Source organism: Geotrypetes seraphini, chromosome 3 (assembly GCF_902459505.1).
Source record: "Geotrypetes seraphini chromosome 3, aGeoSer1.1, whole genome shotgun sequence".
NCBI lineage: Eukaryota > Metazoa > Chordata > Amphibia > Gymnophiona > Dermophiidae > Geotrypetes > Geotrypetes seraphini.
In genome coordinates, this window is record NC_047086.1 from 160,017,052 (window position 1) to 160,032,117 (window position 15,066).

The 15,066-nt window shown below is 41.7% G+C and overlaps 1 protein-coding gene across 3 annotated transcripts in view; it reads right to left on the reverse strand.

The window, feature by feature from the left end:
* Nucleotides 1–15,066, reverse strand: part of LOC117356895 (vacuolar protein 8-like) — a 118,432-nt gene that overhangs the window by 84,082 nt on the left and 19,284 nt on the right. For all 3 annotated transcript variants that reach the window (XM_033936784.1, XM_033936783.1, XM_033936785.1), the window contains exon 3: nt 10,627–10,746. In XM_033936784.1, the coding sequence (XP_033792675.1) occupies nt 10,627–10,746 (120 nt within the window). The remainder of the gene's footprint in view (nt 1–10,626; nt 10,747–15,066) is intronic.

Below are 15,066 nucleotides of genomic sequence, written 5' to 3' on the forward strand. Positions count from 1 at the left end.
AAGAGAAGACTGAGAGGGGATTTGATAGAGACTTTTAAAATATTAAAAGGATTTAATAAGATAGACCAAGAAGCAGAAATGCTAACATTTTCAGATGTGACACGGACAAGAGGTCATAGCCTGAAACTGAGTGGTAGCAAGTTTAGGACAAATCTCAGGAAGTTCTGTTTCACTCAGAGAGTGGTGGGTGCTTGGAATGCACTCCCAGAGGATGTTGTGGCGGAGACTACGATACTGGGATTCAAGCGCAAGTTGGATGCACACCTTCTTGCATATCATATTGAGGGATACGGTAAAGTCGGGTCTCCACAAAGGAGTACCTAATTTGGCCGCTGCATGTGCGGAGCACCGGACTAGATGGACCTCGGTCTGATCCGGTGAGGGCATTTCTTATGTTCTTATAATGGAGGCGTTAGGTACTAGCGTGGCAGGCGGTTTAACGCGTGGTATTCCGCGTGTTAAACCGCTACCGCACCTTTGTAAAAGGACCTCTATATTTTTGTTTCAGATCAATTAGTTCAGCAGGTAACAAAAGCTACCATAGATCCAATTATTTTGTCAGACCATGGTGGAGTTTGGATTCAATTTAAATTTGCTGAACAAGATAGTAGTAGACCTGTGTGGAGATTTAATAATACATTGCTTGCAGACTCAAACTTTCTTGAAGAATTTCAATTAAAAATGAATGAATATTTTCAATTCAATGCTTCAGAGGAAATCTCGTTAGAAACATTGTGGGATGCTTTCAAAGCTACCATGAGAGGGCAAATCATATCATATTCAGCACATATTGGGAAACAACTTAAAAGGGAATTTACTAATCTGGAACAAAATATTAAGGATTCAGAGTCCAAATTGGCTGTGAAATGGGAACAAATTACTTTACAGGCCCTCTTAAAAGCAAAATATAAATATAATGAGATTTCATCACAATTGGCCAGAAAAGATTTGTTTTCTCAACAGGCTCTGTATTATGGAAACTCGAATAAGGCGGGAAGATTATTAGCTAATTACTTTAAAGCTAAAAAAAGAAAAGTAAAAATTGTTGTGATTAAAGATGAGAAGGGTGAAACTCATTCTCAAATTGGAAACATTTTAAAACAATTTTGAACTTTTATAAAGCTTTATATTCTTCTGAGCCTTATTCAAATAAAGAACTTGAAGGTTTAGAGTTTTTAAAGTTGATCAAGGGACCAAAAATTCCGGGCATATAAAAGGAAGTCTTGAGGAGCTTATATCACTAAAAGAATTACAAGCAGTCCCTTAGAGTTGGATCCGCTGCAGGTGGTGATGGTTTCACTGTAGAGTTTTATAAATCATTTCAAATTACCCTTTTGCCTCATCTTTTAAATTTATATCAGGCTCAACTAATTAAAGGTTGCATCTCAGGTACTATGGCAGAATGTCTAACTATTGTTTTGTCAAAGCCAAATAAAGATCCCATGTTGGTTTCAAATTACAGGTCTATTTCTTTGATCAATGTAGATGGGAAATAGTTGGCTATGTTATTGGCATTGCGCTTGGCCAAGGCTCTCCCTTATATTATAGGTATGCAACAAATGGGGTTTGTTGCTCAAAGGCATTCTTCAAACAACACCAGACTGGCTTTTCACATGTTAAATTTAACAAAAGCCATGGAAGATCCGGCCTTCTCTGTATCCTTGTATAGTTTCCCTTTTGCCAGACTATATATTAATAATACTTTTTCAGAACGCTTTCGTCTGGAGAGGGGAGTTAGACAAGGATGTCCATTATCTCCTTTGCTGTTTGATATTGTTCTGGAACCCTTGCTTTTGGCTATTCAAAGGAGATACAGGGTATTCCTTATGCAGGTCGGGAATATAAAATCTCTGCTTATGCAGATAATATTTTGCTTCATTTGAAGAATCCTGAAACTACCATTCCACATTTACTAAATTTGATTGATAGATTCAGAAAATTTTCTGGATATAAAATAAATTGGAGTAAATCAGAGGTTCTTCCGCTAAACGTACACTGTCCAAAAGGATTATTTGACACATTCCCTTTTCTTTGGAAGGAAGAGGGTATAAAATATTTAGGCATTTGGATTCAGAAAACGTTGGAAGAGACGATGAAAGTAAATGAAAGATCCTTATTGCTAAAGGTCTCAGGAATGTGTGAGCAATGGAACCCATTGCATTTGTTTTGGTGGGGGAGAGTTCAGACGGTTAAAATGATGATTTTGCCTGTAGTTTGCTACCAAATGGGTATGTTGCCAGCTTATTTTCAGGGGTCCTTTTATAAGAAATTAAATAGTATTCTTACTAAATTTATTTGGCTGGGTAAAACTGCTCGAATTGCTTTAGTATCTTTACAAAAACATATTGAGGCGGGTGGGGTAAATTTTCCCAATTTTTATAGGTATCATCAATATAAATGTTGTCTTTTCCTAAACATGACCGGTGTAGCCATGCAGATGATAACCCATAATTGGAAGAATTACGATCGCCTAAAGTTTCCTTTCTGGTGGGCAAATCTGTGCTCCAACTATAGGTATGAAAAATTGAATGCTGATAGTTTGGGGCACAGTAATTTATTTAAATTGGTTTGGGGCCCGTTGACATCTTAATATTACTTCACTATAGTAGGTCTTGGATTATTAGTCAATTTTCATTTATTTTCGTACACATCCAGGGAAAGGGGGGGGGGGGCTATTTCTGTCCTAATTTTGACCTTTGAGTATTTGGGTGGGTGGGAGGATAGTATTAATCTGAATAGGGTAAGGTTATTGAAAAGTCTATGTTTCTGTGTTTTATTGATTAAGCATTGGGTGGGGGGATAAAATGATTGGTTCCGTACATTTGTAAGCTGTGCTTTTATTGACTTCTTATATGTTATAAATTTGTGTCTTGCATTATTGGCGTTTGGAAAATCAATAAAGAATTAAAAAAAAAAAAAAAAAGCAAGAACCTCCTCACTTCCCTTCCTTTGGATCACCCGAGAATACAGCCTCTTGGCTACCTCCCATTGCTCTTGATTTGAGAACCCCCAAGGGTTCATACAATTCAGTACTTCCCTCAAACTTGTACCACTATTAGGAACCCTTTCATACCTTGAAAGTTCCCTCAGGGTGTCCAACCAGTGGCCCAAGGGCCACATGTGGCTCTGTGAAGTATTTTGTGTGGCCCCAGTCAAGGGCGATGCAGTGTTTTCCTCTGCTGCCCCCGGGTGTTTACCATCTTGCCGGCTCCCTCCTCTGTCTTGCAGCAGCATTTGCACATTTGTGTGGCCCCAAAAACATTTTTTTTGGCCAGTGTGGCCCAGGGAAGCCAAAAGTTTGGACACCCCTGTTCTAGGGTCAGCCCAATCCACTGTGCAAGTTGTGCACTTGTACATAGTGGCAACTCTGAGAGATCAGCAAGGTAGTGGTGACATGGAGCCATCTGCCCTGGCATCAAGCAGAGTGGAGGTTCAACCTATCAGCAGAAGCAGCAGGCTGCAAACCCAGTTTGTTTGTTTGTACTCTCTGTGACAAGGAGATGCTAGACTGTGAGAGGTGAAGGATAGAAGGCAGAGGGTTGGAGGTGGGGGAAGGGATATGTGGACTATGAGGAGAGGGGAGAAGGGAAATGTTGGAATGCAGGAGTGAGCAAGGGAGAGGTGAGAAACAAGACTTCAGAAGAAGTGGGCGGGGATGGGGGGGGTAGATGCTGAGCTGCAAGGGGGAGATGAGAGAAAGTCAAGACAACAGCGGTGAACAGCACGTTCAACTAGCTTGGATATAAGGGAGATGGGGCATTAGTTGGAAGGGCAGGTAGTGTCCAGCAAGGGTTTTTTGAGGAGTGACGTGATGACGGAATGTTTGAAAGCATCAGGCACAGATGTGGTAGAGAGTGATAGGTTGAGGATATGGCAGATAGAGGGGATGACAGTAAGATAGTGATAACATAGTAACATAGTAGATGACGGCAGATAAAGACCCGAATGGTCCATCCAGTCTGCCCAACCTGATTCAATTTAAAAATTTTTTTTTTTTTTTTTTTTTTCTTCTTAGCTATTTCTGGGCGAGAATCCAAAGCTTTACCCGGTACTGTGCTTGGGTTCCAACTGCCGAAATCTCTGTTAAGACTTACTCCAGCCCATCTACACCCTCCCAGCCATTGAAGCCCTCCCCTGCCCATCCTCCTCCAAACGGCCATACACAGACACAGACCGTACAAGTCTGCCCAGAAACTGGCCTAGTTCAATCTTTAATATTATTTTCTGATTCTAAATCTTCTGTGTTCATCCCACGCTTCTTTGAACTCAGTCACAGTTTTACTCTCCACCACCTCTCCCGGGAGCGCATTCCAGGCATCCACCACCCTCTCCGTAAAGTAGAATTTCCTAACATTGCCCCTGAATCTACCACCCCTCAACCTCAAATTATGTCCTCTGGTTTTACCATTTTCCTTTCTCTGGAAAAGATTTTGTTCTACGTTAATACCCTTTAAGTATTTGAACGTCTGAATCATATCTCCCCTGTCTCTCCTTTCCTCTAGGGTATACATATTCAGGGCTTCCAGTCTCTCCTCATATGTCTTCTGGTGCAAGCCTCCTATCATTTTCGTCGCCCTCCTCTGGACCGCCTCAAGTCTTCTTACGTCTTTCGCCAGATACGGTCTCCAAAACTGAACACAATACTCCAAGTGGGGCCTCACCAATGACCTGTACAGGGGCATCAACACCTTCTTTCTTCTACTGACTACGCCTCTCTTTATACAGCCCAGAATCCTTCTGGCAGCAGCCACTGCCTTGTCACACTGTTTTTTCGCCTTTAGATCTTCGGACACTATCACCCCGAGGTCCCTCTCCCCGTCCGTGCATATCAGCTTCTCTCCTCCCAGCATATACGGTTCCTTCCTATTATTAATCCCCAAATGCATTACTCTGCATTTCTTTGCATTGAATTTTAGTTGCCAGGCATTAGACCATTCCTCTAACTTTTGCAGATCCTTTTTCATATTTTCCACTCCCTCTTCGGTGTCTACTCTGTTACAAATCTTGGTATCATCTGCAAAAAGGCACACTTTTCCTTCTAACCCTTCAGCAATGTCATTTACATACATATTGAACAGGATTGGCCCCAGCACCGAACCCTGAGGGACTCCACTAGTCACCTTTCCTTCCTTCGAGCGACTTCCATTAACCACCACCCTCTGGCTTCTGTCCGACAGCCAGTTTCTGACCCAGTTCACCACTTTGGGTCCTAACTTTAGCCCTTCAAGTTTGTTCAACAGCCTCCTAAGAGGAACTGTATCAAAGGCTTTGCTGAAATCCAAATAAATTACATCTAGCATACGTCCTCGATCCAGCTCTCTGGTCACCCAATCAAAAAATTCAATCAGGTTCGTTTGGCACGATTTACCTTTTGTAAAGCCATGGCACGATTTACCATAAGTATATGGGTGGGGATGGGCTCATAGGAAGAAGTGGTGAATTTGGAGGAGGAAAGAAAGTCTGTAGTTTCATTCTCAGTGATTTCAGGAAAGGAAGAGAAGGGAACGAAAGCCAAGGTGGGGGGGGGGGGGGGAAGGGAGTTGATAGATCATACAAGGGGAGATGGCTTAGTTGAGAACTTGAGGTTGATTTTGTGAACCTTGTCATAGAAGTATTCAGCCATAGGCTGGAGGGAGAGTGATGGAAGGGTTGGAGGTGGGGGGACTTTGAGTAAGGAGTTCATTGTGGCAAAAAGGTAGTGAGGGTTGGAACCAAGAGAGTCAGGCAAGTGTAGTAGTCTTGTTTGGCAAGTGAGAGCAGACTGGAAGAGAGGTCAGGAGAAATTCGAAGTGAATGAAGTTGGCATGAGTGCAGGATTTGAGCCATAGACATTCAGTGAGCATATGCCAGAAGGATATTAGAAGGCTTCAAATAATTCAAAATACAGCCATTCAATTAATTTATAATCTACATAAATCTGATCATGTAACACCTTCTTTAAAAGAAGCACATTGGTTACCTATAAATCATCAAATTACGTATAAAATTATTCTATTGATTTATAAAACATTAAATATAGGAGAATCTTTATATCTTATGCATTTATTGAGACCATATGTACCATTAAGACCACTTAGATCAGGAACTCAAAGTTGTCTTACAGTTCCAACATATCAAGAAGTAGTTCATGAATAGGTTAGAGTTGCTATCTTTTAAGTAACACTAGTCAACAAGCATTTTGCTACTGGAGTTCTATCACCTGTACCTTAACAAGGGTCACATGCTTTCTCTAAATCTGAAAACAGTTTTCGTCTATCACATCCTGTTTTAAAGTTATGTATCAGTTTGTGTTTATATCATTTCAATATCCACACCGTAGGTTACTGAACAAGATGTACTTGTTAGGACTAGGAAAAACACTGACAGCATGGGTACAAGACTGGCTTAGCGGCAGACTTCAAAGAGTAAAGGTGAACGGTATCCCCTCAAAAACATCAAAGGTGACCAGCGGATAGCCACAGGTGTCGGTCTTGGGCCCGATGCTATTTAATATCTTTATTAGGGATCTAACTCAGGGACTTTGAGGCAAAATTACATTATTTGCTGATGATGCAAAACTATGCAACATTGTGGGCAGAGCAACCAGGCCCAGCACTATGGAGAAGGACCTGCTTTTGTTGGAACAATGGTCCAGTACTTGGCAACTGAACTTTAATGCCAAAAAATGTAAAGTAATGCACCTTGGGAGCGGAAACCCATGCAGAACATACACCTTGAACGGTGAAAACTTAGCGAGATCCACTGCAGAAAGGGACTTGGGAGTTCTCATCCGAGAAGATATGAAAGCTGCCAATCAGGTGGAGAAAGCTTCAGCAAAGGCTAGACAAATGCTGGGTTGCATCAGAAGGAGCTTTATCAGCCGAAAGCCTGAAGTCATACTACCGTTATATAGATCCATGGTGAGACCTCACCTGGAGTACTGTGTCCAGTTTTGGAGGCTACATTATCAAAAAGATGTGAAGAGAATGAAGTCGATCCAGAGAATGGCCACTAGGATGATCTCAGGACTTAAAGACATCACATATGAAGAACGTCTGACCAGACTGCGCCTATATTCTCTCGAGGAGTGCAGAGAAAGAGGGGACATGATAGAAACATTCAAATACATCACGGGTCGCATTGAAGTGGAGGAATAATTATTCTTTCTTACGGGTCCCATGGCAACAAGAGGGCATCCGCTAAAACTTAAGGGGGAAGATTTCATGGTGACACCAGGAAATACTTCTTCACCGAACGGGTGATTGATCAATGGAATAAACTCCCACGACAGGTGGTCGAGGCTAGTAGCGTACTCTCAACTTCAAAAGTCGATGGGACAAACAGGTGGGGGTGCTACAGAGTTATGCATAAAAGATAAGTACACCAGGGAGGGAGGGTTCTTGAGTGGGCAGACTTGTTGTGCCACTGGCCCTCTTCTGCCGTCATATTCTATGTTTCATCAATAATGCTACTATGAAGCATCAGTATTTTACTGTTTCTGTAACACAATATTGCATTTTAGGACAGCTCATTGATCACATATATCAGTAATTTGAAAGTTTATACTAAAAAGTGATTGTGCTGCTTTTTCTACCTGTGAATTTTTATATTTTGTTTATTTTTGTCTAAGATATTATAATTATGAACAGACGAGGTTGTGTTAACCATCCTGATAATTTTTGTTATGTCTGCGGACAATTTACTACACAAGATCAGCGAAAGAATCTGTCCAGCAGACTTCAAAGTGCATACAAGCATTATTTTGGCTGTAAAGTTGGTGACCAAGATAAAGCATGGGCACCTCATGTGTGCTGCACTGTCTGCTATTCTGGATTAACACAGTGACGATGGACAGAAATGGTGATACGTTTCAGCACCTAAGAAATACGTTTGGTTTCGAGAAAAGTGAAGCCAAAATCAAAGAAGGTGTTTTTGTTGGACCCAAAATCTGTGAACTGATCTTTGATGATGCATTCAAACAGAAGCTGAACCCAGCTGCATCAGCAGCATGGGAAGCATTCGTGCTGATTGTTCAGAATTTTCTTGGTAATCACAGATCAGAGAATTATGCTGAGTTTGTGGAGAACATGCTGACAGCATATCAGCGAATGGGTACCAGAATGTCACTTAAAATGCACATCTTACATTCTCACCTTGACTTCTTCTCACCCAATCTTGGTGATGTCAGCGATGAGCATGGGGAAAGATTTCATCAAGAAATCAAGGGGATGGAATGCAGATATCAGGGAAAGTTCAATCCCAGTATGATAGGAGACTATTGTTGGTTCTTGCAAAGAGACAAATGTACAGTACAAGCGTAAAAGCAAGTGTCTCAAACATTTCTGAACATGCTGACATCACTTTTGTGTGCGTTAAGAGAGGCGTAAATATATGCTGTAACATGTCTCCTTATTGTCTTCGTGTTTGTTTTCAGAGTAAACTCCTCAACACAAGTTTGGTGGGACACAGTTCATACTCGCAATATTGTGCCAATATGGCAAACTGTCAAAAAAATCAGTAACGTGTGTCTCAGAAACCTGATGTGCTAGCTGAATTTTTTCAATTACAGACCTGAAATCAGCGTCATTAAATTAACTAAGAACACTTCTTAAGTTCTCAGTAGCAAAGAAAAACTTTTTTTTGTGTTGTCCAGTGTTTAATTGGCCCTAAACTTTGGAATTCTTTACCATTCACTCTTAGATTACTGAACTCCCTTGAAAAATTTAAAACCAATCTTACAACATTTTTATTTGGAGATGCCTATAAATCATAATAGTAAATTTTGTTTATATAGAAGAATCGAATGTGGGTTCAGCTGCGCTGAAGGAGTTCTGCATAATGCAAGACTACCAAATTGTACTTACTCACTCTCTCTTTACCATAAAATTGTAGTTCAATCTTTTACCCTTATATTAATGTATATGTGATTTGTCTGATAATTGTTTATTAATTGGACCACTGAATTTTAGATTGTATGCTACCCAGAAGGATTGCCGATGGTGTGAGATTGTAAGATTTAAATAAACTTGGAAATTTGGATAAAAAGCACATGCATGTGTGTGTAAATCATGACTCTGCTCCACCATAAATCCTCCCCTGAATATGCCTACACTACAAGTATTCATCTTCATGTGACCTTTTGTAACATAAATCAGCATTTTAATTGCAAATATTTTTTATGAAAATTGTGTCTGAATAAAACATAATACAAAGGAGTTTTTTGTTGTTGCTGTTTGCATTTTACCACCCTGAGTCACCCTCTTTTACCACCCCTTGCCTCTGCCCAGACCATCATACCCAGGTGACCAGGAAGCCTCTACAAGCTCCAAGGCTGAAGAGATGCCTCCTTCTCAGGACTACTGACTGGCTGACAAAGTTTGTCACACTAGCAGCAGCAGTCTTCCCACATGCCCTTCCCTTACTAGGCTTGAGCATGCCACCTTAGAGCTTCACCCAGGCCCAACTGCTGAAAGATAAATCTGTGAAAGGGATCATAAAATGTTTATGTTTATTAAAATTTGCTATTCTGCCAAATCTTGCAAATGTTCTAAGCAGATTACATAAAAATACAAAGTACAAAGTTACAACTAAAAAGCAAATTGCATATACAAGGGTCATTTCATAAATAATGCACACTATTTTTTTTTTTATTTACATGGTTGTTGTTTTTTTTTTTTTTCAAGTATTTCTTTACAATCCTTCAATATAGTCTCCCTGCTTTGCAATGAACGAGTCTCAACATCTGGGAAGCTTCATTATTCCATCTAAGACACCGTTTTAGTTCAGTTGCCGAATGGCTTGGGTATCGGAAGAAAGCTCTTTCAGAGATGCAAAACAATGTCCATTGTTTCAATTTTGGAAAAAGGTCAAAGTCTGGTGGTCTCAAGTCTAGACTGTAGGGAGCATGAGGTAACACCTCCCAGCTGTATTTGCGTAGTTTTTCAATGACATTCCCTATATGCGGGTGAGTGTTGTCGTGAAGAATGAGTGGCCCAGCCAAGAGCAACTGAGGTCGAGTTTTGTGCATTTTTTTTTTTGCAGAAAATCACGATAATATACTGCTGTGACACTTCTTCCACAGGAAATTTTGTCTGTGATGATGATGATGCCTTCATGATCATAAGCAAAAATCATCATTTGTTTGACTTTTGATTGAGCTCATCAAAATTATTTTGGTCGTATAGAAATGGAGCTCTCCACTCGTCATTGAAAAACTATGCGAATACTGCGGGGAGGTATTATCTCATGCTCCCTACAGTCCAGACATGAGTCCACCAGACTTCGACCTTTTTCCAAAGTTGAAACAACCTATGTTTTGCAACTCTGGAAGACCTTTCTTCCACCGGTACCCGAGCCATTCGGCAACTGAACTATAACAGTATCTTGGATGGAATAATGAAGCTTCCTGGACATTGAGACTCTGTCATTGCAAAGCAGGGAGACTATATTGAAGGACTGTAAAGAAATACTTAAAAAATAAAATAAAACATGTAAATTAAAAAAAAATAGTGTGCATTATTTATGAAATAACCCTCGTAAAATACTAAAAAGAACTCCATAATATGAAGAAAAGACCTAAACTCATTCATATCTAAGATACAATCATAATTCATTCACACATTTAAAAAATGTGCAATTCATACTTACAATGTTGGCTCATGTGTAAATAGTAGAGAGCAGCAGATTGCTGAAGGTCAGGATTTTCTGAAAATGCTAATGTCCTCAGGGACTCCAGGGATTCTGGGCTGAGTGGTGATGTCTCAAAACCTGCATTGATCACAAGCACAAGAGCTACAGGTTTTTTGTAGGAAATCTAATATTCAATGATACATTTGGAATTATTTATCAGATTACATATGAAGAAGGTTTGTAACTGGACAGCGCTTTGAATAGCCCGGTCAGCCACACATAAGAACATAAGCAGTGCCTCTGCTGGGTCAGACCAGAGGTCCATCATGCCCAGCAGTCCACTCAGGCGGCGGCCCATCAGATCCAGGACCAGTATAGTAATCCTCTATCTATACCCTTCTATCCCCTTTTCCTTCAGGAAATCATCTAATCCCCTCTTGAACCCCAATACCGTACTCTGTCCTATCACACCCTCTAGAAGCGCATTCCAGGTGTCCACCACCTTTTGGGTGAAGAAGAACTTCCTAGCATTGGTTCTGAATCTGTCTCCTCTTAATTTTTCCAAATACCCTCTCATTCTTGTAGTTTTTGAAAGTTTGAAGAATCTGTCCCTCTCCACTTTCTCTATGCCCTTTATGATTTTGTAAGTCTCTTATCATGTCCCCTCTAAGTCTCCGCTTTTCCAGGGAAAAAAGCCCCAGTTTCTCTAATCTTTCAGCATATCAAAGGTTTTCCATACCTTTTATCAATCATGTCGCTCTTTTCTGGACCCTCTCGAGTATCGCCATATCCTTCTTAAGATACGGCGACCAATATTGGACGCAGTACTCCAGATGCGGCGTACCATCGCCCGATACAATGGCAGGATAACTTCTTTCGTTCTGGTTGTAATACCTTTCTTGATAATACCTAGCATTCTATTCGCCTTCTTAGAGGCCGCTGCGCACTGTGCCGACGGCTTCATTGTCCTGTCCACCATTACCCCCAAGTCCTTTTCTAGGGTACTTTCACCCATTACCAGCCCTCCCATCGTATAGCTGTACTTCAGGTTTCTGTTTCCTACATGCAAGACTTTACATTTCTCTACATTAAACTTCATCTGCCATCTTGTCGCTCACTTAACCCGATAGCATGTGCTGTTGTCTAGATAAATAATTTTGAATATTGATTAGTTTTTTTTTAAATTATACACAAACATTAAACCTCTTTCAATTATGTATTCACAGATACTCACATAGATGCACAATTTTTATACGTATACAATATGGTCTTTTTACTTTTTTATGCAGAGCCTCTCTGGAAAACAATAAAATATTCTACTGTCTGTATATTTATTTATTTATTCGATTTTTTAGCTCGTCCTCCCAAAGGAGCCCAGAACGGGTTACAAAAGTACATCCATAATAATCCAGACAGAGCAGAGATGACATAGTTTACATAAATTACAATATAGACATGACAATAATTTACAATATAGACATGAAAATAAAACATATGCACTAAGTAGCATCTGGTGAGATTAAGTGGCATAGGTGCGTTGACTGGGTGGCATTTCAAGGTGAATGACTTTAAGGCGCTGGGTTAGTAAAGAGGAAGGTTTTCACGGCCTTCCTGAAGTTCCAGAGTCCATCTAGTGATCTGACAGATGGAGGGATTGTGTGCCAAAGTTTGGGTATGAAATGTGAGTAGGAGCATTTGCGGGCGGTTTCAGTTTTGAGGGAGCGGCCAGAAGGTATGGTCAGTTGTTTTTCTCCTTGGGACCTCAGTGGTCGCTTTGGGAAGTAGATTTGTAGTTTAGTTTTCATGTAGTACGGAATTGTTTCATGGAAGATTTTGAAAGCGAAGAGCAGGGCCTTGAAGGTGCAACGTTTTTGAATGGGCAGCCAGTGCATGGAAGCTAATGCAGGGGTAACATGGCCGCGGATGCCTAGGTTTATGACAGCATAAATATTCCAGGGTCAATATTCATCCATCAGGCAGTGAGTGTTTTGCTCATACCTGACAGTGTTATTCCTGAATATTCAAAGCCAGGACCTGTTTGGGCTCCAGCTTTAAATATCCAGTTATTTTTAAGCCGGCTAAGCTGCTTAAGTCGATTTTGAGCACTTAAGCGGCCATGGGTTACCGCATATAAATAGAACATTTTCTGAAGTCCCATTTTTGTGGTAAACTTGGCCACTTAAGGGCTGAATATCAGCCCTTAAGTGGCCAAGTGCTGACAACTACCACAACAAAGTCGGCTTTGATTTATGGTGCAAACCGTGATTTTCAGCGACCATTAGCCGGTTAAGTGCCACATTAGTGGCTAGCCTCAGCCAATCGATTTAACTGGTCAGCAACTGTCTAAATTGCTTTCAGTATCAGGCCCTCCATTTGCATTGCCAGTAAAATATTCCACAGGCCATGTCTCCAGATATCCAGATATTTATTGAATAGCATGCCAAGTGGGGGTGCAGAGGGGCTATGAACCCTGGGTATCAGCATGAAGGGGGCACTGAAAGAGCACCTGGTGCCTGCCCTTAGCCACAGGAACTCTTATCATCAGCTGCTAGGGTTACCAGATTGTGTGGAGTCAAAAAATGGACATGTGGCCCTGCCCCCCAGTTCGGCTCTGTTCTACCCCAGCCCTGCCCTTCACGGTCCCGCCCCCAAACAAACCTCTTTTTCTTGAGCTCGGGGCCGCATCTGGAGGGCCTCCGAGCATGTGCGTATGTGACACGATAACATCACATGCATCCGTGTATGCTTAGAGGCATTCAAGACATGGCCCCAAACGGCGCTCTTCGAAAACCTTGACAAACAGCTGTTTTTGTTTTTTTTAATCCGTCCGGTCACTCGGACAGTCCTCCAAAAAGAGGACATGTCAGGGATTTCCCAGATGTCTGTTAACCCCAGCTGTAGCAGGCAGCAAAAGAGCATCAGCAGCAAAGATAAAAGCAGCAAGGGACCTGTTAATCCCATGCAGGCTCAAGATCTGCTCTGTTCCGCCCCCTCCATTTTAGAAGGGATGTGATATGACAAGCTGCAAGTATATATAGGGGCTTAAAAGGCCCTGGGCTGCATTTTTCCTTTTTATCTGCAACATGACTATGACATTGGCAGCATCGAGGAGAAGGCAAGCAAAGGGAGATGCTGGCTAGACCCAGGGGGTGGAAGCTAGTACTGGGTAGAAGGGGAAATAGCAAGAGATGCTTGCTGAATCTGACAGGGGGAGGGGAGGCATGCAAGAGGAGATGCAGGAATGGGAGTGGGTGGGAGGGGGAGATGCTAGACTCAGTAGAAGATGTTGGGGAGAAGGCAGGGGAGATGTACTGGGGGGAAGGATACAAATGGTAAAATTATGTCCTTACCTGATAATTTTCTTTCCTTTAGTCACAGCAGATGAATCCATCAACCAGCAGGGAGAGATAGAGAGCACTGAATTGTCCTCGGGTATATCTTGGATGCACAGCATCCTTGCCAACCAGTATAGGTCTTCTCAAAGTAGTTGAAATGAAGCACATAAAAGTAAAACACCTAATCTGCATGAAACATATGAGACATAAGATACATATGCAACTTCTTCCTCACATGTGCTACCCGAACCATGGATGCTTTAAATCGAGAATGCAATTTTAGCCAAAAGGCATGCCCAAACCGCTTTTGAGAGCGACAGACCCTGCAACAGGGTGAGGCTCTGGATTTTTCTGCTGTGACTAAAGGAAAGAAAATTATCAGGTAAGGACATAATTTTACCTTCCTTGTCATCAGCAGCAGATGAATCCAGAGCCTAGTGGGATATATCAAAGTAGCCACAAACATAGGGAGGGAAATAAACAAGTGAACTTGAAATCCTACCCTGCAGCACACATCCAAGGAGATATGACTCCCAGAGAATATGTATCCCAGGATCTTACAGAGGCTAACCCCCATAGCACATGTGAGCAGGGCCAATTCACGCCTGAGAGTACCATGTTGTGAAAACCACAGCTACAGTGCCCCTCCATGAATAGTATGAGTGCAAAGCAACCTCCTATCGTGACCACCAGGCCCCATATAACCTCCTGTGGAATGGAACCATTATGCCTGGCAATGGTCCTTAGCTGATGGTAAAACCCATGAGCCCCGCTGCAGACCAGACCCACTTCCCTCATAAGGTTCTAGGGCATCCTGCCTAGAGACGTGACAAGGGAAGACTCCCCATCAAACTGAAGCCCTCTCAAGCACAAAGCCCCTAGGGCACAGTAGGTAAAACTGCTGACCAAAGTCAAGAGGAATAACAGAGGAGAGGCAAGGCATCCCCATGTAGCCAGAAACTATTCTGTACCTGGGCCACAAAGTGACAAGTGCCTGTCCCAGCATCTCAAGGAGATACAGTGACACCCTCAGACACTGAGGTAGCTTATCCAACCTCTAGTCCACTACTCTACATGAACTGACCCAGAAGGAGTGGAAAGAATAAACTCTGAACATGAGCAA